This window comes from Oncorhynchus gorbuscha, linkage group LG11 (genome assembly GCF_021184085.1).
Source record: "Oncorhynchus gorbuscha isolate QuinsamMale2020 ecotype Even-year linkage group LG11, OgorEven_v1.0, whole genome shotgun sequence".
Lineage (NCBI taxonomy): Eukaryota > Metazoa > Chordata > Actinopteri > Salmoniformes > Salmonidae > Oncorhynchus > Oncorhynchus gorbuscha.
This window is the reverse complement of record NC_060183.1, coordinates 52,090,542-52,112,651: the sequence shown is the minus strand read 5'-3', so window position 1 is coordinate 52,112,651 and position 22,110 is coordinate 52,090,542. Positions and strand designations below refer to the sequence as shown.

General features: G+C 43.3%; 1 protein-coding gene across 2 annotated transcripts; it reads right to left on the bottom strand.

The window, feature by feature from the left end:
• Positions 1-4,147: 4,147 nt before the first annotated feature.
• Positions 4,148-10,225, bottom strand: LOC124048896 (general transcription factor 3C polypeptide 4-like). Of its 2 annotated transcripts, none has more exons than XM_046370064.1 (5): positions 9,868-10,225; positions 7,851-9,560; positions 7,594-7,724; positions 6,880-6,968; positions 4,148-6,524 (listed from the first exon to the last, which is right to left on the bottom strand). In XM_046370064.1, the coding sequence occupies exons 1-5, from the start codon at positions 10,171-10,173 to the stop codon at positions 6,460-6,462; spliced, it is 2,301 nt and encodes a 766-aa protein (XP_046226020.1). In that variant the 5' UTR covers positions 10,174-10,225; the 3' UTR covers positions 4,148-6,459. The 2 variants fall into 2 exon arrangements, with proteins under 2 accessions (XP_046226020.1, XP_046226021.1); XM_046370065.1 differs by having other exon boundaries at positions 9,883-10,225.
• Positions 10,226-22,110: the final 11,885 nt, after the last annotated feature.

Sequence of the window (22,110 nt, the reverse complement as noted above, 5' to 3'; positions counted from 1 at the left end):
CCCGACAGCTACATTAATTAACGGCTATCCCGTTACATGGGCTTTAGGAGGGATGAATAAATCAACATGGTGACGTGTGTGCCCGTGTGTAAGGGCCCTTGTCTAGGTCTGAAATGACCCCCTACATAGTGCGTTATAGTGACCATAGGGTTCTGGTCAAAAGTAGGACACTATATAGGGAGTAGGAAGCCATTTTGAAGGCACCCTAGGTGTTCTAATGGAGAAACCACAGTCCTATAGGAGATATTGGAGGACAAGGCCTGGCACATAGGGTGGCTCCTCTTACCCCTCATTCCCTAAAGGAGGAAACCTGGCCTCTGCCAGCACACAAAGCCTCTGCTAATACTTTTAATTGTGAATTAATTAGACTGCTGTATCAATATTTTGGTAAGACCCAACAGCCAGCTCTTAGTTTACATGTGCATGAGCTGTGCTTGTGGACACTGTTTCCATCCAAAGCAGCTTCGATATTCAACTCAGATACTGTCATCAGAGAGTTATAATTTAGAGTACAGAAGTTAGATTTCCTATTTAATTATGACAGCCTCTCTCAGACCAGGCGTGCCTGGGATGACACAAGATGAGTGTGTGTGTGTGCTTGTGCCTGCGCGCGGATCAGGATGTAGCTTAACTGAAGCAGGTCAGCCAGGTAGCTCTTTTGTTATGTAAAGAGGTGCCATGCGATCCTGCAGGATAAAAGAGGAGAGGAAAAGAAACCGTTCAGATAAACTTCCCTCATCAGATAATTAACCATGCCTTTGCTCCAGTTTCCCCTCCTTTGCATAAGTGTCTGATTGACTTTCAAATAGCTGATCAGTCAGAGAGAGATGCTCCTTCCTCTGAGCCATCCTTTGGGGCTCCAGCAGAATTAGAATGTTACAGCAGGGGGTGGCACACATTTAAAACATACTAAACTTATAGATGTCCATATGGAAGCCAACAAGGGAAAATATAAGGACACATTTAGATAAAATACATTATTTATTCCTACAGTTTTGAGGCCCTTTGGTTCAACATGGCTCAACATCACGCACGAAAAATGCTAATATTGGTACCAGGACTTGAATAGGATTTGTGCCACATATGCTAAAATTACAGCATATGGTAACAGTGCCAGGGAAACTAAACCAAAGCATGGATTGCTGTCATACCTTGTCCATGGACTGCTCACAGAGTAAGAAAACCATTTTTGTAATTTAGGTGAACTATCCCTTTAAGCTGAATTTGCTGTTTGGGGTTTTAGGCTGGGTTTCTGCATAAGCACTTTGTGACATCTGCTGATGTAAAAAGGGTTTTATAAATACATTTGATTGATTGATGGATGTATGCTTTTCATATATTTGTGCCCTTTCCTCCCTGTCAAAACTTCCCCTGGACTTGTCACAATGAGTTTTGTATAGCCCCCCCCCCTCCTCCCCCCTCGCTTGCCCCGTGCTCCTTCCGAGCTCCCCTGCTGCCAGTTTTTAACTACACTCCACTCTGGCCTCTGCTCTACTTGTTACAGCCCCAACACGAGTGCAAACAATCAAAGTGTTTGGAAATGTTGAAATATGCATGGCTATCCGTGACAGACAGATAAAGCAGGGCAATTAGCCACGTAATCCTAGAGCATCGTACGGAATCATCAGTCTCAGCTGTCCTCTCTCTCTCTTTCCCTCCTTCCTTTCCTCTACTCTCTTTCTCTCTATTAGTTAAATGTACTCTGTGTGTCGGCTCCCCATCAAATCAAGTAACACTTCCCCCTAATTGGCTTATAAATAATACAGCAGGCCTACATTATAATTTGATCAGTGGTAAACATTGCGGGGGCAGTTGGTAAAGAACCTATCCCTCATTAATTTCTTAATTTGGGTAGATGGAACGAAGGGGAAATGAGGGAGAGAAAGGTAGGGATGGGCGAGAGAGAGAGAGAGAGAGGGAGAAAGAATGTGAGAGATGGGGAGACCGGGTGAACAGGGGGACTCATATCACCTCAGGCAGAGAAGGAGGGAGTGAGGAAGGGATGGTTGAAAAATCAAGGGGAGGAAGATGCTATTGCTGCTGCTTTTGTTAATAAATGTCAGATATTCAATCCAAGGGTTTTGTCAGTAGCTTTCTTGCGCGATAGGTGATGTGGACCTCGCCACTTTCCAAAACACACACCACACACTACACTACACACACCACACACACCACGCACCACACATCTCATATCACACACTACACACACCACACTACACACCTCACACTACACTACACACACCACACACACCACTCACCACACATCTCATATCACACACTACACACACCACACTACACACCTCACACTACACACCTCACACCACACACTACACACACTACCCACACACTACACACCTCACACTACACACCTCACTCCCCACTCTTGCTCCATGTTCTTTTTTTATACCAACTTAATGAATATTTCATAACAAGAAACATTAATATTAATTCTAATGGTATTGCACAGTAGTTATTACTGGTATTTCTTACCAAAAAAAGTAAATAAGATACTAATTATCATTTCTGCATAACCAAACCCTGAAATACTCTCATACACTCATGATTATGTGCACTGCCAGTAAACTATTTCACTTTTTAGTCAGAACAACAGTAAGCCAATGCCTTCTACATGCATCTCACTTGATCTTCTTCGTCGATTGATTATCTTTCCAAAGATGATACAGTAGCATTCCTATGTCGAAGAGTTGAACTCTTCAACCTGTGATATAGGCCTACGTGAGAGACACAATACGGTAGACAGCAGCCTCTTTGTATTTACTTCTGGCACTTGCTATACAATTCAGTTTAGTCAAAGAAGAAAGTTGCCTTTAAGTTTCCCTTGTCAGATAAAGCAATGGAAAGCAACCGCTCTGATTCTATTAAGCTGTTTAAGGGACTGTTACACATTGTGTGATACGTGGGCTATGAGCTGTATGCATAGGACATGTTCTGATCTCTGAAAGGCTGATATTAAAGCAAACATTTAAACGAGTCATTTCCATTGATCTTTTGGCTGAAATGTGGGAATATAAAAGGCACCAAAAAGCCCTTCAGCCTTCAAAAGGAGAGGAAAGCGTCCTAGGTACGAGTCTGGATCCAGAGTCAGACACTTGAAGGCAATCTTTCTCAGCTGTAACTCAATGCTGTCACTATTATCGAGAGCTGTCACCTCACGGTGTCATAAGTGATGGAGAGAGACATCCTAAAAGAAAAGCGACTGTCGAGATTTACAACTACAACACATGTACTGTGTCTCACACAGAGACGAAACAAGCTGAAGAAAGCCAGGTATAAGTTAGGCTTCTCTTTTCAACTGACATCTGATTCATCCAGACTGATCCAGTAAATGACTCACTTACCAATGACGGGACAATACAACTCTCCATTCACATCAACTCCATATCATACAAATCCTATTAGTTAGATGGACATTCTGGTCGCTAAGTGGAGCCAACATGAAACCACACACATAACACCCCCTTAGACTTATTTAACTCTGGCTGAGAGTGGCGGGTCCCGTGTTGAGAATGAGCTTAATTAATGTAGCAGCAAAACACAAACCTCCCTGCTCATGCCCTTTCTGCTGCTACTGCTCAGTGTTAGTTCCACTTCAGTGGCCCCATGCTTAGCAACAAGAACAAGCAGCGTCTCTAATGACGGACGTCCCCCTTCTCTCCACATATCCCCACCACTGGTCTCGGGTCACCGCCCCAACCCCTCTAGGGACAGGAAGAGGAGAGAAAGGAGTCTACCCGTTAAAGGACCTTGTTAACAGCCTGCCTAGAAACAAACCCCACAGACTCACTTCATTAGCAGGGACAAGTTAGAAGATGTGCCTTAGTTTGGAATAGTTTAAAACCTGAGGAGAGAAAAGTATTCTCTCAGGGGTTGGAGTGTGTGAGCAGAACGGCGGAGGGAAGTGACTTCAGAAAAGCGTTCGTTCTCCAAAATGTTGTGTTTATTTTTGGGGTCCAAACATTGCAGACAGTCATGTTTATCTCAGAGTTAGGGGACTGTCTGTTTCCTGCATAAACAAACATCATTGTTTAGGGTAATACAATTACTATGGAGGATTCAATTTTTTATGACTACATATTAGAATCTTTAATTCAATGGGAGAAAGAAACAAAAAATCACAAAAAAAATGTACAAAGACAAAAATGTTTATTTACACAACAGAAGGAAAATATAACTCTTGGTTACAAATATTTAGGGTCACGGAAAAGTCCAGACGACCCAATGAAATGCGATAAAGGAGACACTGAACTTGTGAAACGGCAATGTGACAAGGACAAGGTTTCACAGAGCTAGATGAGAGAGGAGTGAGTGCTGTCATCTTTAGGTACTATAGGGATCGGTGTCTGGGTTGACAGTCCACTCTGTTAGTTGACATGCAACTGTCGAAGAGGACTTAAGGACAGAAAACTGGGCAGTCCAGTGAGACATTCTAATGGAAACCATTTGTCCAACGTTGGCCTTCCATTCCAAACTATGACGCAAATGTAAAAAATAGCTGACTGAAGTTATCGAAAAGACTCAAAACACAGCAAAATACAAAAGTGAGAAATCAACATGAAACGTAAAAAATACAAACGGAAACATGGATTTGATCCCATAAGGATTTTCCAGTGAAATGAAGCAACTGCTGTGCAAATGGGTGGAGATGGAGATATTTGGGTACTACAAAATGCATCTGTACACATAAGAGTAGATACAGTATATTGTATCATATTCAAACTAGATAAGCAAAAGGAATAGCATATTAAATACAAGTGTGAAAAGGTGCTATGAATGTTTCATGCGATCCAGCCATTGACATGAAGGCTATAAATATTGTATGCATAGAGAAGAATCCCTCTTTGAAGTCTTGTGAGAGCTAAGACAGAGGAAGAAAGGGAGGGGAGACGGTAATTACTGGTGGAAATGCTCTTTGACAGATTATTCTATTAAAGCAGGAGGAGGTTCAACCAAACACCGCTAACCTCTAACAGCACTGGTCTCCACCTATCAATGACAAGAACATTCTCACCTGAAGGCCCACTTCCACTTGACAAACACGCTTACTGGGAGCCAATCACATGATCAAAAAACCTGTATGCTCTGTATAATGCTGCCGAGTTTGCACATTGTCTAATAATATTGAATGGTAATAATTAGCAAAGTGCTAGCTTCAAATGAATAATTAAAAACCTGAAGACATATTGTCAGTGTGGATCGCCAAAATACATTAGCGTCACACATACTACCGCTATATCGACCACAGACAACCTTAGATCAGACATAATGAGCCACTTTGCAGAAAACAGGCAAATTATCATTATTTCCACAAATAAATGTAAATTCTGAACAGATCTGTCTGTCTAGAAAAAGTGTTGACAATGGGCTGAGGATTCTGGGTAAAACTCTGGCCCTCTCATTAAGTGTTGAGAACTGAGAGCCAGGGCCACTTCCTGACACAGGGCTAGCTCCAGAGCAGCCTCACCCCTCTGCCTGGCCGGGGCTGTGCACAGGGATATGCTGGGGATGTAAGGGATGAGAGAGGACACGATAGAGAGCAGTACTGCTACTAGCCCAGTCTCCCAGGTCCAACTCCATCTTTGATCACTGGCCACTGACATCTATGTCTCTGAGAGAGGGGGAAGGTGCAAGGCGGGAGCACATCATGAGTGCACATCCTTCCCCATGGAACATTGTTCTCCCCAAAATAAAAAAGGGTTTATTGTATTTAACAATATCAACTCTAACCCCCCCTTGATTAGAATTAGTTTCACATCTGCCTGCCGCCCGACTCTGTCCCTCATTACTGTAGAATCTCATTACAATCAGCCCCCAGGGGAGACATGCGTCAGTTTTAAACACACTTTCTATCCCTCGCTCACTGCCTCACGCTCCCCCCTCCGTCTACAGTAGCGGAAGTCCTCATCTAAGAGAATGACAGTCTTTTTTCTCCTACATGCAGCATGGAAATTGTTTTACACTGCCAATTAAAATAACAGATACCGGTACATTTAGATTGTTTTCTCTCAGTCAGAAAGGATATGTATTTGGCAAAAAATAGACCAAAATAGGGCTGACACTCCAAGTCCCCCCTCTGTCTTTACCTAACAGAATAACACACAAATGTGTTTGGAAATGCAGTCAAGATGAGGAAAATAATACTTATGGGGCTGTGAACTCTAAGAGAAAAGGTTATATCCATCTCCACACACTCCACTTCCTCTTATTAAACCATAGTTATATCAGTGGGGTTTTAAATGTATATTCAAAATCTTTATTTAGAAAATGATACGGTTATGTGCTATAATTCATTTTAAATAGATCAATTATGCTTGGCAATAAGTAACAGGTAAAAATAAGGAATAGTGGTGTACGTTGTGAAGATTGTCCATCTAGTCCGAGCAGGCACACAAATGCTGCAGGCAATGTAACCCCGGCTCTCCACTAGCATGTCCTATAGTCCTAGAGGAGAGGAGAGTCGCAGAATGTACAAGGACCCTGCAGTATCCTCTTGATCCAGTCTGGGTCTGCAGTGAAGAGGGTAGGAGAAAAATAAATAAACATTAAATATTTTATCAGATTCATCTGTTCAATCACAATCATCTGCTCCACTATTTGAGCAGCAAATAGACAACAGCTTGAACACTCAGTAATGTTAAGCTTATTGGAAATCGTTTATGCAGGCAGTCTGTCACAATTAAAGAAAAAAGTTTGAGAAAAAAAAGTACTTTCTTATATATTGTCAATGCTATATAAGGAGATATGCTGATCAGGGTGCAGGATGAGAGAGAGCTGACAGTGAATAACAGCCCTGGGAGAGAGAGAAAAGGGTGGAGTGAGACAGAGGAGGTAGAGAGGTGGAAAGTGGCGCTAGCTGCTTACCCTCAGGCACTGGCAGTCTGGCAATGCTATCCTGCAGTAGGCAGCGTCTGTACGTGAGTGTCTGGCACGCCTGGTAGGATAACACACACCTGAAAGAGACGGGCACGCTTCAGACAGGCACTGACACTGAGTGGGAGAGGTATCAATAGTCTAAAGTGGCTTCCTTTGCTCATATTCTTCCCTTCATTTGCAATGACTGGAAAGAACGGAATATGTGAAAGTGAATTCCCAGTAGACATCATTATTCAAGACATCCCTAGGACAGGAGTTCCCAAACTTTTTTGGCCCACAACCCCATTTTCATATCAAAACTTTTTCACAACCTCACAATGTATTAAAAAAATATATAAAAAAATAAAGTTATGTAATCAGGACAACGGTAACTTTTTTAATTGGGGCTTTGACAGTCTACTACAAATCAGTCAAAGTATTTCATTCTGAAGGAGGTATGGTTTGAAGTGACTGAAATGCATCAGAAAAAGGTATTGAGAAGTTCAGAATATCACCAGGCAAACATTTTGTATGAAATTCTTCATAGAAAAGAATATCATTGATTATATTTAATGAAAATGATGTCTGCAACATGAAAGCCAACTGACATACGAAGGCAACTGTGGCATAAACATTGGACTAGCATAGCAAAATTCCAGTATTTACATTACCGGAATCGGGTGACTCGTGGTTATAACGCAAATAAGGTTGATGACACTTTACCTGAGCCACATGTGTCCATTGGAGCAGATCGCCTGTTTGCGGTCTGTGAACGGTAGCACCTCCTTACACAGACTACAGTACTCTGGGAACGTCTGCTTGTTCATCTTCTTCTGGATGTGACCTATCAGGACCTGGGGTACAGACAGCAAGATGTGAGAGGTGCTGAATAATGCACAACAGGGTTGAGCTTAAACACTTGATTATTGCTCAGGCAATGTATAAGGATAATAGAAAAGGTGTAGAGAGCCTAGTCCAACCTTGGCAGCCCTGTCCTCGTATGTAGGGTCACTGGTGAGGAAGTCACAGACCCCCCTGGTGGGGATACTGGTGTTCTCTGTGATCCAGGTGTGAAGGTACACCTCCCCCAGAACCCTCTTCATGTGCTCCCTGGTCAGGTGGGCCTCCACCGCCTCGATCCACGCTATCACCTCTCCCATCTTCTCCTCCAACGCTTGGGATTCTGGGTCCTGTAGCTTCGACACCCCCTCTTCCCCTCCTCCACCCCCCTCCTCATCCCCCACAAACACCTTGGAGTCTTCATGCGTGGGGCGCCAGCGTGCCTCCACGGGGGCCTTCTGCAGGGACTGGTAGAGCACGCGCACCAGGAAGAGTTTTAACCTCCACAGGTAGGGGGAGCCTGTGTTGTGTACCTTCTTGTCCAGCTCCTCCTGCAGGAGAGCAGGAATGCATTTCTCCTTCAGTACCTTCCAGCGCACCAGGTCCAGCAGGTCAGTCTGTTTGAACAGGCTCTGGACCTGGGACTCCAGCAGCTCAGCCGCCGCATCGTTTGGCGTCTTCAGGGTCACAAACTGGACCTGGTACGTCCTGGAGACCAGGTGCTGACCATTGGTCATCCCTGCAGTACTGACCAGGGCCAGGTAGGCCCCGTTCGGGCTTACCGCGATGCCATGCATCCTCCGCCCTGCCATGCCTTCTGGCAGCCCGATCTCCTCCTGCTTAAAGGCCACGGCCATGTCGGTAAAGATGGGCGTGAGCTTCTTGACAGTCCCATCCAGGGAACAGGTGTAGATGGAGCCCCCCTGGCGGCTGGCTGTCATGGAGACAATGGGAGTGGAGTGCAGGCCAGTGACATGTGAGTTGTGCACGTTGAGGCCCGCCTTGGAGATGAGCAGCAGGCACCAGAAGAGGTAGGAGCCCCTGGCCGCCACCACCAGGCTACAGTTACAGTTCTGTTTGGGGTGGAACAGGGAGATACACTTGATGTTGTGTACAGGGATCTGGTCTGACTCCTGCCAGAGGACCACTGGCTGGCGCAGGGTGAAGTAGCCCTTCACTGCCTTCAGGTTGACAGGCAGGATCTTGACAGGCCCTACCGCACTGCCCACAATCAGTCCGCTCATCTTGCGCCCGCTGTGCTCGTACTCCCACCATGCCAGCACACTGGGAGACGACACCCCAGACTGGATGGTGTTACAGGACACCACTGAATCCTTCCCCAGCATGGGCAGGCAGAACTGCCACACCACCAGGTCTCCGTTCTCCATCAGCACGGCCAGCAGCACCGTCCCCACGTCCTTCCACTTGTTGTTGGTCTGGACGTGCTGCGTGGTGCACACACTGGACCACTCCATCCGTACAGGGGTCTGCATGAGGTAGCGTCTCTGAAGCTCAGCCAGGTCCTGGAGGTTAGAATTGGGGGGCTCCCCACCCTGCACTGAGTAGCCTCTACTCTCCAGGCTCTCTCCATACAGCTGGGTCAGGTCAGCCACCACTGTCCACTGTAGACGCTTGGTGCTGCTGTGGACGGTCAGCTTGTGGTCCAGGGTGAGGGAGGCCAGAAGGCTGAGGCCATTGCCGTCACAGCCCAGGGGGGACCAGCTGGTGTACATGATGCCCTTATGGACGCCTAAGGTGGGGTTGAACACTCTGTCCAGCAAGGACTGGCTCACTGAAGGGTCGCTGGAGAACTTGTCTTTGGCCCTCAACAGCTCCTCCTCTGGACCCACCTGGACACATAAAAACATGTTTGTTTTTTTAAATACCTTTAAAAAGTAGGCATCTGAATGCATTTAGAATACCATACTGAGAAAATTAAAACGACTTTCAGAAAATATCTAAATCCCAAAGTAAGTTCAACATAATTTGCTAGCCTAAATAGGTTTTACTTTGGAATAAATGGTTAACTGCTGCTAGCAGTTAGAAACAAATAGGCAGCAGGCATCAGCCAGGTAAACACAACAACCTCACAACTTTGAGGTGTGGAATGAACGCCAAAGTAAGCAAGTTTGCTAGCTACATGTGTCCAATATTCACCTTCAATTCACATACTTTGTCCGGCACGGGGATGGAGGTCCGATGCAGCACCAAGTCTTGGTTGTTGCCATGAACATCGCATAAGACCTCCATCAAAGAAATGCCACTTGCAGTAGAGGCCGAGAGTCGGTGGTCCTCAGACCACGTGAGCGGCTCAAAACCGCTGACCGGACAAGAGAGCTTTATTACCGGATCCCTCTTCACAACTGGACCGAGTTCTGCCCAGGAATCATCCTCTGGTTCGGCTTCGGTAAGTTGCCCTTCCTCTACCCCGTCAGCAACACGAGCTGGGCTGCAAGCAGCCATTTTCCATGTAAAAAATAAAACAACGCGTCACTACGGCGGTGGCGTAGGGACATACCACAATGAAAAACATAATCAAAGGCTCTCGGGATGAAGTGTATATATCGGGGTTAAGATGACAGGAAGACTGACTGTCTGTGCTTGGCAAAAATAAGAACACAAGCCCGATTACCTCCCAGCTAATTTCAAACGTTCCCACAACCTTTTCCCGTAATAGTCTCATTAGGTCCTTATCTAACTTTTTCATAGGAATGTTCCGGTAAAGGAATGTTTCCAAGAGACCATTTCAATAGACCATCTCCTTAATACGAAATATAATTTACCCAGAACGTGGTTACCATGTTCTCAGAATTTAAGATATTAATGTTCTAGATGCATTTCATAGGAAAGTTGTAAGAACATGTGTCTGTTGCTTAAATTGTGCATGTTCAGCTAATCAGTAATTTATTCAACATGGGATTTGATCTCACAACCTCTTGGTTCAAGGTAATCTGATGTTCATGCTTGCTACACCACCATATCCGTGTAAAGTATACATTAATTGGACTATTCTCTCATCATTGATTTTATTGACTTATTTCAGCAATTTAAAGGCTTTCTGTATATTTGTCTAATGTCGGTGGGCCATATTACGCTGTTTTAATGATAGTCCTGAATCCACATGATCAATAAATATTTTTATTGTGTACTTTTAACAGAGCTGATATTTACTTCAGAGTGCTTTCACCATATTGTTTACACCTATCAAGTTGTTTCAGATCTACACAAATGCCTAGGTGGAGGGGTTAGGATTTATTCTGGAACAGGCCTAACTATACTGGTCCAATAAACTCCCTGGAGATATCTGATATTGGAATAGTGGTTAGGCCTTTCGTCATTGGTGCTGAGGGCTTGAGTTCGAGACCTGCTAAGTGAATCACCCTACTGTCACATTCTTAGAAATATATGCTAATGTCATTATTTGGCAACAATTACAACACACTTATCTGATCTAATGAAAACGAGTTTCTCATTGAAAGATGGAAATCTGTAGGATTATGCATTGAGAATTAATTATGACCACATTTCCACTACCTCTCTTAAGTTAGCAGTATTTATGGATTCTATATAGCTCAGCATCTCTCCATCATCTTCTTGAAATCCACACCACATACTGTCTACATCATTACTTAAAAAGTTCAAGAATGGATGTAGCAACCGCATATTGCCCCTTTAACATATTGTGATTTCTGTGATTTGTCCCTAGTGAATCTGTTGCAATTTTTCAGTTTTTCCACATTAGAACTTGGAGATGGACTCTGTAGTGTATTGTTTTTGGTTTAACTGGAATTATTATTGCTTAAATGGGAAATGTGAGAAAGTACAGACATGCTTCTGTGAATATGGCAACCATGTTCTGTGTATGTTTTCTATCAGAAGCAACACTACCACCTGGGCCAAGTTTTGGCAACAAATAGAAATGCAATGACAAGAGCTCATGTGATTCCTAATCAGAGACACATATTGGTTCTATATGATGTACTGTATGTGGTGTGGGTTTCAAAAAGATGATAGAGTTCCCCTCGGGCTTGTGCGGTGGAGGAGATCTTCATGGGCTATACTCAGCCTTGTCTCAGGGTAATACGTTGGGGTCTGTTGATATCCCTCTAGTGGTGTGGAGGCTGTGCTTTGGTAAGGATCCGGGTCAGTGTCAGTCTGTTAAATCTAGTGTAATTATCCTGTCTTATCTGGTATCCTGTGTGAATTTAAGTATGCTCCCTCTAATTCTCTCTTTCTCCCTCTCTCCCTCCACTCCCGGAGGACCAGAGCCCTAGGATCATGCCTCAGGAAAACCTGGCCTGATGACTCCTGGCTGTCCCTAATCCACCTGGTCATGCTGCTGCTCCAGTTTCAACTGTTTTGCATGTGGCTAGGGAACCCTGACCTGTTCACCGGGCGTGCTACCTTTTCTTGGACCTGCTGTTTTCGGCTGTCACTCTCTCTATCACACCTGCTGTCTCAACCTCTGAATGCTTGGCTATGAAAAGCCAACTGACATCTACTCCTGAGGTACTGGCCTGTTGCACCCTCTACAACCACTGTGATTATTATTTGACCCTGCTGGTCACCTTTGAACGTTTGAACATCTTGAAGAACAATCTGGCATTAAATGGCCGTGTACTCTTGTAATCTCCAACGAACACAGCCAGAAGAGGACTGGCCACCCCTCAGAGCCTCTCTCTCTTTAGGTTTCTTCCTAGGTTCCTGTCTTTCTAGGGAGTTTTCCCTAGCCACCATGCTTCTACATATGCTTTGCTTGCTGTTTTGAGTTTTAGGCTGGGTTTCTGTATATCACTTTGTTACATCTGCAGATGTAAAAAGGACATTATAAATACATTAGATTAATTTGAGATTCTACGCTATCTAGAATTCTACCTATTCCCATCTTTCACTAGCTAGGATTCCATCCAATTGGCAACAGATTTTCATGAAAATATTTTAAAACTCCACATGAATAAAATATTCCCACCAGTGGTGTGTTTTCACCAGTGGAGGCTGCTGGGGGGAGGACGTCTCAAAATAATGGCTGGAATGGAGTCAATGGAATGGTATAAACCACATGGAAACCACGTGTTTGATACCGTTCCATTGACTCCATTCCAAACAATATTATGAGCAATCTTCCCCTCAGAAGCCTCCACTGGTTTCCACCAAACTGAATTGTTGCCAATAAAAATCAGTGCATGAGGACATAGTGCACACAACATGCACTTTTTGTTTACCGAATAACAATCTAATGTTCAATGTATTTCCAACTATACCTATATTTTTGTTACAAAATCTGTTGCTTTAAATAGCGAATGTGCCTAATCTGGTCTTGGCCAGTGCGCTCTAGACAACAGCTAGCAGATATAGTGTGAGTAGGCTCTGCGGGTAGGTCACACTACAACACATGATGGGATTATTATGGATAAAAACGATACTTTTAATTTCTCAAACGGCAATCAAGCATCGATCTTATCATGTCACCAGAATAAGACCCTCTGCATTTATTGGAAAGGAGCATCAAGCTCATACCGTGCACTTTCACCACCCTGTGAAGTTCATGATCATTCATTTCATCTGTAGCCTAATAAACTGCATGGTTTCCCAAGTTGCAGTGGGATGTCCACACACCAAGTAATGGCGTTACACCACATTTACTTCGATATCAAATAAAATAAAATAAAATGTATTTATATAGCCCTTCGTACATCGGCTGATATCTCAGAGTGCTGTACAGAAACCCAGCCTAAAACCCCAAATAACAAGCAATGCAGGTGTTGAAGCACTTTGGCTAGGAAAAACTCCCTAGAAAGGCCAAAACCAAGGAAGAAACCTAGAGAGGAACCAGGCTATGAGGGGTGGCCAGTCCTCTTCTGGCTGTGCCGGGTGGAGATTATAGCAGAACATGGCCAAGATGTTCAAATGTTCATAAATGACCAGCATGGTCAAATAATAGGTCTGGGACAGGTAGCACATCCGGTGAACAGGTCAGGATTCCATAGCTGCAGGCAGAACAGTTGAAACTGGAGCAGCAGCACTGCCAGGTGGACTGGGGACAGCAAGGAGTTGTCATGCCAGGTAGTCCTGAGGCATGGTCCTAGGGCTCAGGTCCTCCGAGAGAGAGAAAGAAAGAGAGAAAGAGAGAATTAGAGAGAGCATACTTAATTTCACACAGGACACCAGATAAGACAGGAGAAGTACTCCAGATATAACAAACTGACCCTAGCCCCCGACACAAACTACTGCAGCAAAAATACTGGAGACTGAGACAGGAGGGGTCAAGAGACACTGTGGCCCCATCCGATGATACCCCCGGACAGGGCCAAACAGGAAGGATATAACCCCACCCAATTTGCTAAAGCCCAGCCCCCACACCACTAGAGGGATATCTTCAACCACCAACTTACCATCCTGAGACAAGGCCGAGTATAGCCCACGAAGATCTCCATCCACGACACAACCCAAGGGGGGGCACCAACCTAGACAGATACGATGGTTATTATATCAATATTAGCATATAAAGGCGTTTCCACCGCCATTTCTCGCGTGAATTCATTTTACAGACACAAAAAGATCCCATTGTCTAGTGTATTTTGTTTTGTCAATATTTGGATTCATCAGGCCTGTCATTACATTTGTTATCGGACATGTACTTTACTCGAATAAAAAGGTTGGATGGAAACCTGTTTACTAATCACGTTTCCATCCAACCATTTCATGCAGATGAATTACCTGTTGCATAAAAAAAGTCACCACAGGGCTGATGGAAACATGAAATGCCAGTACGATTTTATAAATGCCAACAGACAATTTGTTCATTCGGCATGGTGAAATCTTTTTGTGACCGTAAAATGAACTATACGAGAAATGGCGGTGGAAAAGCCTTTATTCGCAAATATTGATTTAACCATCATATCGAAGTAAACTTGGGAGTCACGAGTTCCCGATTCGGGAAAGCATGCAGTTTATTAGGCTATAGATGAAATAAATGATGATGAACTTCACAGGGTGGTGAAAGTGCAAGGTGATGAACTTGGTGCGCCTTTCCAACAAATATCTAGGGTCTTATTCTGGTGATATGATGATCGAAGCTTGGCTGTCATTTGATGAATATAAATAATATCGCTCTTATCCATAATCATTTCATAATGTAAACTAGCCTATCCGCACTGTGTCTGTGAGCTGTTGGCTGGAGCGCATGTGTCAAGACCACATTGGGCACATTTGCTATATAACCCAACAGTTTCTGTGACAAAACCATCAGTAAAGTTGAAATAGAGTTGAAAATGTGATGGAAACCCATTTAACTTGTATTTTTCTTTCAGGACATGGACATTTTGCTGCAAATGTTATTTTTATGTGCACTATGTCACAACAAAAGTACACTATATATACACACGTATGTGGACACCCTTTCAAATGCATGGATTTGGCTATTTCAGCCACACCCGTTGAGGACAGGTGTATAACATCGGGCACAAAGCCATGCAATCTCCATAGACAAACATTGGCAGTAGAATGGCCTTACTGAAGAGCTCAGTGACTTTCATTGTGACACCATCATTGGTGCCACCTTTCCAACAGCAACAACAACAAAAAAAGGAAGATCATAAAATGTTTATCCTGGTCAACTGTAAGGGCTGTTATTGTGAAGTGGAAACGTCTAGGAGCAACAACAGCTCAGCCTCAAAGTGTTAGGCCACACAAGCTCACAGAATGGGACCGCTGAAATGTGTAGAGCGTAAAATTGTCTGTCCAAGTTTGTAACACTCACTAACAAAAGACTTATGAAAGCAAAAGCAAAAAGAACCAACTACACATTAATGGCAATGATTTTAGAATGAGACGGTCGACGAGCAGGTGTCCACATACTTTTGGTAATGTAGTATATGTTTGATGGAAACACATCTCTGGTGGGATATTGCGCATATTGTTTTATGCAGATCTTTGAATATTTGCATGAAAATCTGTTGCAAATTGGATGAAAGCCTATCTAGTGAAAAACACATTTTAATTAGATCAGATAAGTGTGTTCTAACAGTTGCCAAAAAATGTCTAGCATATGTAACTAAGAATATGAGAGTAGGGTGCCTCCCCTAGTGGATCTCGAACCAAGGCCCCCAGCACCAATGACGGAAACCCTAACCACTGTCCTAATGATGGATCACTTTAGACTAGGGTATGTGCTATTTTGTGAAGTACACCAGACCCCCTTGCAGCAAAGCACCCCCACAACATGATGCTGCCACCCCCGTGCTTCACGGTTGGGATGGTGTTCTTCGACTTGCAAGCCTTCCCCCTTTTCCTCCAAACATAACGATGGTCATTATGGCCAAACAGTTCTATTTTTGTTTCATCAGACCAGAGGACATTTCTTCCAAAAGTACAATCTTTGTCCCCGTGTGCACTTGCAAATCGTAGTCTGGCTTTTTTATGGCGGTTTAGGAGTAGTGGCTTCTTCCTTGCTGAGCTTTCAGGTTATGTCGATATAGGACTCATTTTACTGTGGATATAGATACTCTCGAACCCGTTTCCTCCAGCATCTTCACAAGGTCCTTTGCTGTTGTTCTGGGATTGATTGACACTTTTCACACCAAAGTAAGTTCATCTCTAGGAGACAGAACACTTCTCCTTCCTGAGTGGTATTACGGCTTTGTGGTCCCATGATGTTTATACTTGCATACTATTGTTTGTACAGATAAACATGGTACCTTCAGGCGTGTGGAAATTGCTCCCAAGGATGAACCAGACTCGTGGAGGTCAACTATTTTTTTTCTGAGGTCTTGGCTGACTTCTTTTGATTTTCCCATGATGTCAAGCAAAGAGGCACTGTGTTTGAAGGTAGGCCTTGAAATACATCCACAGGTACACCTCCAATTGACTCAAATGATGTCAATTTGCCTATCAGAAGCTTCTAAAGCCATTATCATTTTCTGGAATTTTCATAGCTGTTTAAAGTCATCTTAGTGTATGTAAACTTCTGACCCACTGGAATTGTGTTACAGTGAATTATAAGTGACATAATCTGTCTGTAAACAATTGTTGGAAAAATTACTTGTCTCATGTACGAAGTAGATGTTCTAACCGACTTGCGAAAAAATAGTTTGTTAACAAGACATTTGTGGAGTGGTTGAAAAACTAGTTTTAAGGACTCCAACCTAAGTGTATGTAAACTTCCGAGTCCATTCGGAAAGTATTTCGACCACTTTACTTTTTCCACATTTTGTTACATTTCAGCTACAAACTTGGCACACCTGTATTTGAGGTGTTTCTCCCAATCTTCTCCGCAGATCCTCTCAAGCTTTAGGTTAGCTATTTTCAGGTCTCTACAGAGATGTTGATCGGGTTCAAGTCTGGCTGGGCCACTCAAGGACATTCAGAGACTTGTCCCGAAGCCACTCTTGCATTGTCTTGGTTGTGTGCTTAGGGTCGTTGTCTTGTTGGGAGGTGAACCTTCGCCACAGTAGGAGGTCCTGAGCACTCTGGAGCAGGTTTTCATCAAGGATCTCTCTGTACTTTGCTCCGTTCATCTTTCCGTTGATCCTGACTAGTCTCCCAGTCCTTGCCCCTGAAAAACACCCCCTCAGCATGATGCTGCCACCACCATGCTTCACCGTAGGGATGGTGCCAGGTTTCCTCCAGACGTAATGTTTGGCATTCAAGCCAAAGAGTTCATTCTTGGTTTCATCAGACCAAAGAATCTTGTGTCTCATGGGCTGCGAGTCCATTAGGTGCCTTTTGGTAAACTCCAAGTGGGCTGCTCCATGTGACTTTTACTGAGGAGTGGCTTCTGTCTGGCCACTCTACCGTAAAGGCCTGATTAGTAGAATGCTGCAGAGATGGTTGTCCCATCTCCACAGAGGATCACCGGACCTCTGTCAGAGTGACCATCGGTTTCCTAATCAAGGCCCTTCTCCCCCGATTGCTCAGTTTGGTGGATGATGATGGAGGCCACTGTGTTCTTGGGGACCTTCAATGCTGCAGAAATATTTTTGGTACCCTTTTCCAGATCTGTACCTTGATACAATCCTTTCTCGGAGCTCTACGGACAATTCCTTCGACCTCATGGCTTGGTTTTTGCTCTGACATGAACTATCAACGGTGGGACGTTATATAGACAGATGTGTGCCTTTCCAAATCATGTCCAATCAATTGAATTTATCACAGGTGGACTCCAATCAAGTTTTAGAAATATCTCAAAGATGAACAATGCAAACAGGATGCACCTGAGCTTAATTTCGAGTCTCATAGCAAAGGGTCTGAATACTTATGTAAATACATTTATTTTATTTTATACATTTGCAAAAATAAAAACGTTTTTGCTTTGTCATTATGGGGTATTGTGTTTAGATTGATGAGGATTTTTTAAATTTAATCCGTTTTGTTCTTTCAACATCCCATGAAACGTGTCTAGCACAGTAATGTTGTATATTCTGAGAAAATTGTAACCACGTTCTAGATATAGTTCTATTTGACATTAAGGGAATTGTCTCCTAACTTTAACAATGAAACGTGCTAAAGGGGTTTTTGCTAACATTTTGCTAAACTGTCTTTTGCTAACATAGATAGAATGTTCCCCTAACTAATGGAAAATTGGACACTCAAACATTAGGGGAACATTACGGGGAATATTATATTTTTTTAAATATCAGTCTCCCTAGAATTGTTAGCTGGGCTGGAGCAAGATATTCACTCTAATCTTGTAACCACGTTCTAGATATAGTTCTATTTGACATTAAGGGAATTGTCTCCTAACTTTAACAATGAAACGTGCTAAAGGGGTTTTTGCTAACATTTTGCTAAACTGTCTTTTGCTAACATAGATAGAATGTTCCCCTAACTAATGGAAAATTGGACACTCAAACATTAGGGGAACATTACGGGGAATATTATATTTTTTTAAATATCAGTCTCCCTAGAATTGTTAGCTGGGCTGGAGCAAGATATTCACTCTAATCTCTAATCTTATGTATTTGCAGTTCAAATTCATTTCATATTATCTATTGGGTTCTACATCAAGACCCTAACACTGACTCAGCCACTGTAGAAATGTGGTGTACGATCACCTCCAAGGATAAAACACTGGGCCCAATGGTATGCATTAGAGTGACATAGTCTTAAATAATGAGTTATTCCTTTCCTAACAAGCGACACACCACAGTCTGCCTAGTGGCCTTTGCAAAGGTCACCATGTGGGATCATTAATTGTAGTGAAAATATAAAAATGATCATGTGCTCTGCTATAGATGTGGACTCAGGTTTGTGTCTCTCTGAGACAAATCAGCATGCATTGTAAGATGAGGCACTGAACGCTCCTGGACAGGGCAAAGGGCAAACTGCTGTGGTCTCCTGAAGAGCACAGAACTACAGAGACAGACAGTGATTTGTTGCAGCCCAGCAGTAACAGGAAAGTCTCTCTCTCTATCGCAGCCACAGCCTGATTCTCACTGAGATGACAGTGGGATTTTACCAGGCACAGTTATTTATCACAAAACAAATTGTTACAAATCTGTGACACAAAAATAGAATGGCGCACGCCGACCGTGTTTTTAATTTTTTTTTAAAAATCTGTCTTTTGTTTCGCTAATCGAAATTAATAAATAAATGCAGGGTCCTTGGTATGTTTCATTTGTAATGAAGCGTGTAGTGTATTAATATTTCAGACACCTGCTGTGTGTCTTTGGTGGTTTTTGACTTGGGATGATCCCAGCTAGAGATGTATGGGAATGTCAGATTAAACATTAATTGAATGCTGTCACATAAACTCACTTCACTTTCTGCCATCACATGTTGGGGGAGCCCAGTACAGGCAAAAGACAAAGCCCTCATCATATATTGTGTGATAATGAGATTAATCCAAAGGCTATACTATATTAAGAGTCATGTCCAAAGGTATAGGTTCGATATAGTGCCAGGCTAATAAGGTTATGGATATGGATGGGGTCAGCAAAGGTCAATTTTCTGCATTGTTAATATCCACCCGCTGTCATATTATCCTGTAGTTTTTACCTTTAACCCCCCCCCCCTTCAATCCCTTGTTATTTTCCTGCATAAAGTATCAGTGAATGTGGTTGGCTGTATGTTGTAGGAACCCCACAGGGATGTTTTGATGCATGGTTCATCATACGTGTTTTAATCATTCAGTCGCACAGACACCTCCCAGGGGGGCGCTGCTGCAGCACATTACCAGCTACACACAATCACGGCTGTAATCATCACAATGATAATGAAATGTATTTAGAGCACATCAGCATGGTTTATTCGGCTCAGGAGACTGAGGAGACGTCAGTGAGCGGGACGGCATCCTTCAGGCAGCTCGATCGGGTGCTCAGGACCCTGACGGTATCCCTGTGGAGACTGGCAGTGCCCAGCGGGCTGGCACAAGGGAGATTAGCAGTCATAGCAGAGGGCTTTGCACACCTTGTGTGCCGTCAACTGTGAAAGCCTTACCTGACAGGTGTTGCTCTCAATCAGTGCTCCTCTGCCCCCTGTGCTGTCCTTGGGGTGAAGTTGGGGACTAGGCAAGCCCCCTATCCATTCCTACCATGGTGGGTTGGCCACTGAAACACCCTGGGACCTACAGTAAATCCACTTTCAATGAGAAGTCAATGATTTCTAATCAGTGGGAATCAGAACCACAACACTCAGTCTGTTTTTTAAAAGTTGTTAAGTCACCCCAAGAGAGGGTAAGGTGACACAATGTCATGATCTGTTGTAGGCCTATTTTACCTGGTTGGTTGTCCTGTAATATCCTGTTAAAGTATATGTTTGTTTGAATGAGAGTGTGTGTAAAATGTTCACCTTAATTCTAAAGTTATAGGCTATGACAATAATCTTGTTTTATATGAATTCTCTCATTCAGCCAGGTCCAGATTTCATATTGCCTTCACTTACACCTAGAAACTTCCCAGTTAGCCTAGGTCTAGTTGATATTTTGTTATTTGGGAGTGTATATTTGAAACTCAAAAATAACTAGACATTTGATGACGAGTTTGAAAGATTTCTGTTCTGGAACAGCAGTATAATATGTTTTTATTGTGATGTATTTGTATCTCGAACTGGGAACTGTAGCTTATTAAAGGAAACATGAACATTGATTGTAAAATACGTTCCTTGGAGACTAACGAGCCATTCTATATATCCACACTGATAATGGCTGAATTATTCATTGTTTGTAATGATTAATTAAAAAAGGCCTCAGGTCCTGTGGCAGGTACAGGCTGCTGAGGCACACACTGACATTCCCATGCGATGTGCTAAACATTTCTCACTCCCTCCCCCTTCTCTCTCTCTCTCTCTCTCTCTCTCTCTCTCTCTCTCTCTCTCTCTCTCTCTCTCTCTCTCTCTCTCTCTCTGTCTTCTCCCTGGCTCTTTCTCTTTCCCCCCCTCTCTCTGTCTGTCCTCTCTCTCTCTCTCTCTGTCTTCTCCCTGGCTCTTTTTCTCTCTCTCCCTCTTTCTCTCTCTGTCTGTCTGTCTGTCCTCTCTCTCTCTCTCTCTCTCTCCCTCTTTCTCTCTTTTTCTCTCTCTCCCCCTCTCTCTCTCTCTGTCTGTCCTCTCTCTCTCTCTGTCTTCTCCCTGGCTCTTTTTCTCTCTCTCTCTCTCTCTCTCTCTCTCTCTCTCTCTCTCTCTCTCTCTCTCTCTCTCTCAATAAATTACACAAAAAAAGGGCTTTATTGGCATGGGCAACATACACTGCCAAAGCAAGTGAAATAAACAATAAACCAACATGAAATAGACAATCAGAAATTAACAGAAAACTTCACAATCAAAATAATAGACATTTCAAATGTTCAATTATTATTTCTCTCCCACTTTCCTCTCATTTTTCCTGCCTTTCTTCAGTGACTGCAGATCTACAGTACCAGTCAAAAGTTAGGACACACCTATAGGTATATCGTTTTCTTTAGTTTTCTATTTTATACATTGTAGAATAATAGTGAAGACATCAAAACTATGAAATAACACATATGGTACCAGAAAAGTGTTAAACAAATCTAAATATATTTTATATTTGAGATTCTTCAAAGTAGCCTCCCTTTGCCTTGATGATAGTCTTGCATACTCTTGGCATTCTCTCAACCGGCTTCACCTGGAATGCTTTTCCAACCGTCTTGAAGGAGTTCCCACATATGCTGAGCACTTGTTGGCTGCTTTTCCTTCACTCTGTGGCCGAACCCATAACAAACCATCTCAATTGGGTTGAGGTCGGATGATTAATGGAGGCCAGGTCATCTGATGCAGCACTCCATTTCTCTCCTTCTTGGTCAAATAGCCATTAGACAGCCTGAAGGTCTATTTGGTCATTGTCCTGTTGAAAAACAAATGATAGTCCCACTAAGTGCAAACCAGATGGGATGGCGTATTGCTGCAGAATGCTGTGGTAGCCATGCTGGTAGGTGTGCCTTAGATTCTAAA

What these genes read in the sequence shown, in the direction of transcription:
- LOC124048896 (XM_046370064.1), bottom strand. Translation starts at nt 10,173, where the DNA reads ATGGCTGCTTGCAGCCCAGCTCGTGTTGCTGACGGGGTAGAGGAAGGG. An exon ending in ACAAAGTATGTGAATTGAAG is followed by an intron (nt 9,561 to 9,867) that starts GTGAATATTGGA and finishes TTATGTGTCCAG; the next exon opens with GTGGGTCCAGAGGAGGAGCT. An exon ending in CAGACTGCCAGTGCCTGAGG is followed by an intron (nt 6,525 to 6,879) that starts GTAAGCAGCTAG and finishes TCTTCACTGCAG; the next exon opens with ACCCAGACTGGATCAAGAGG.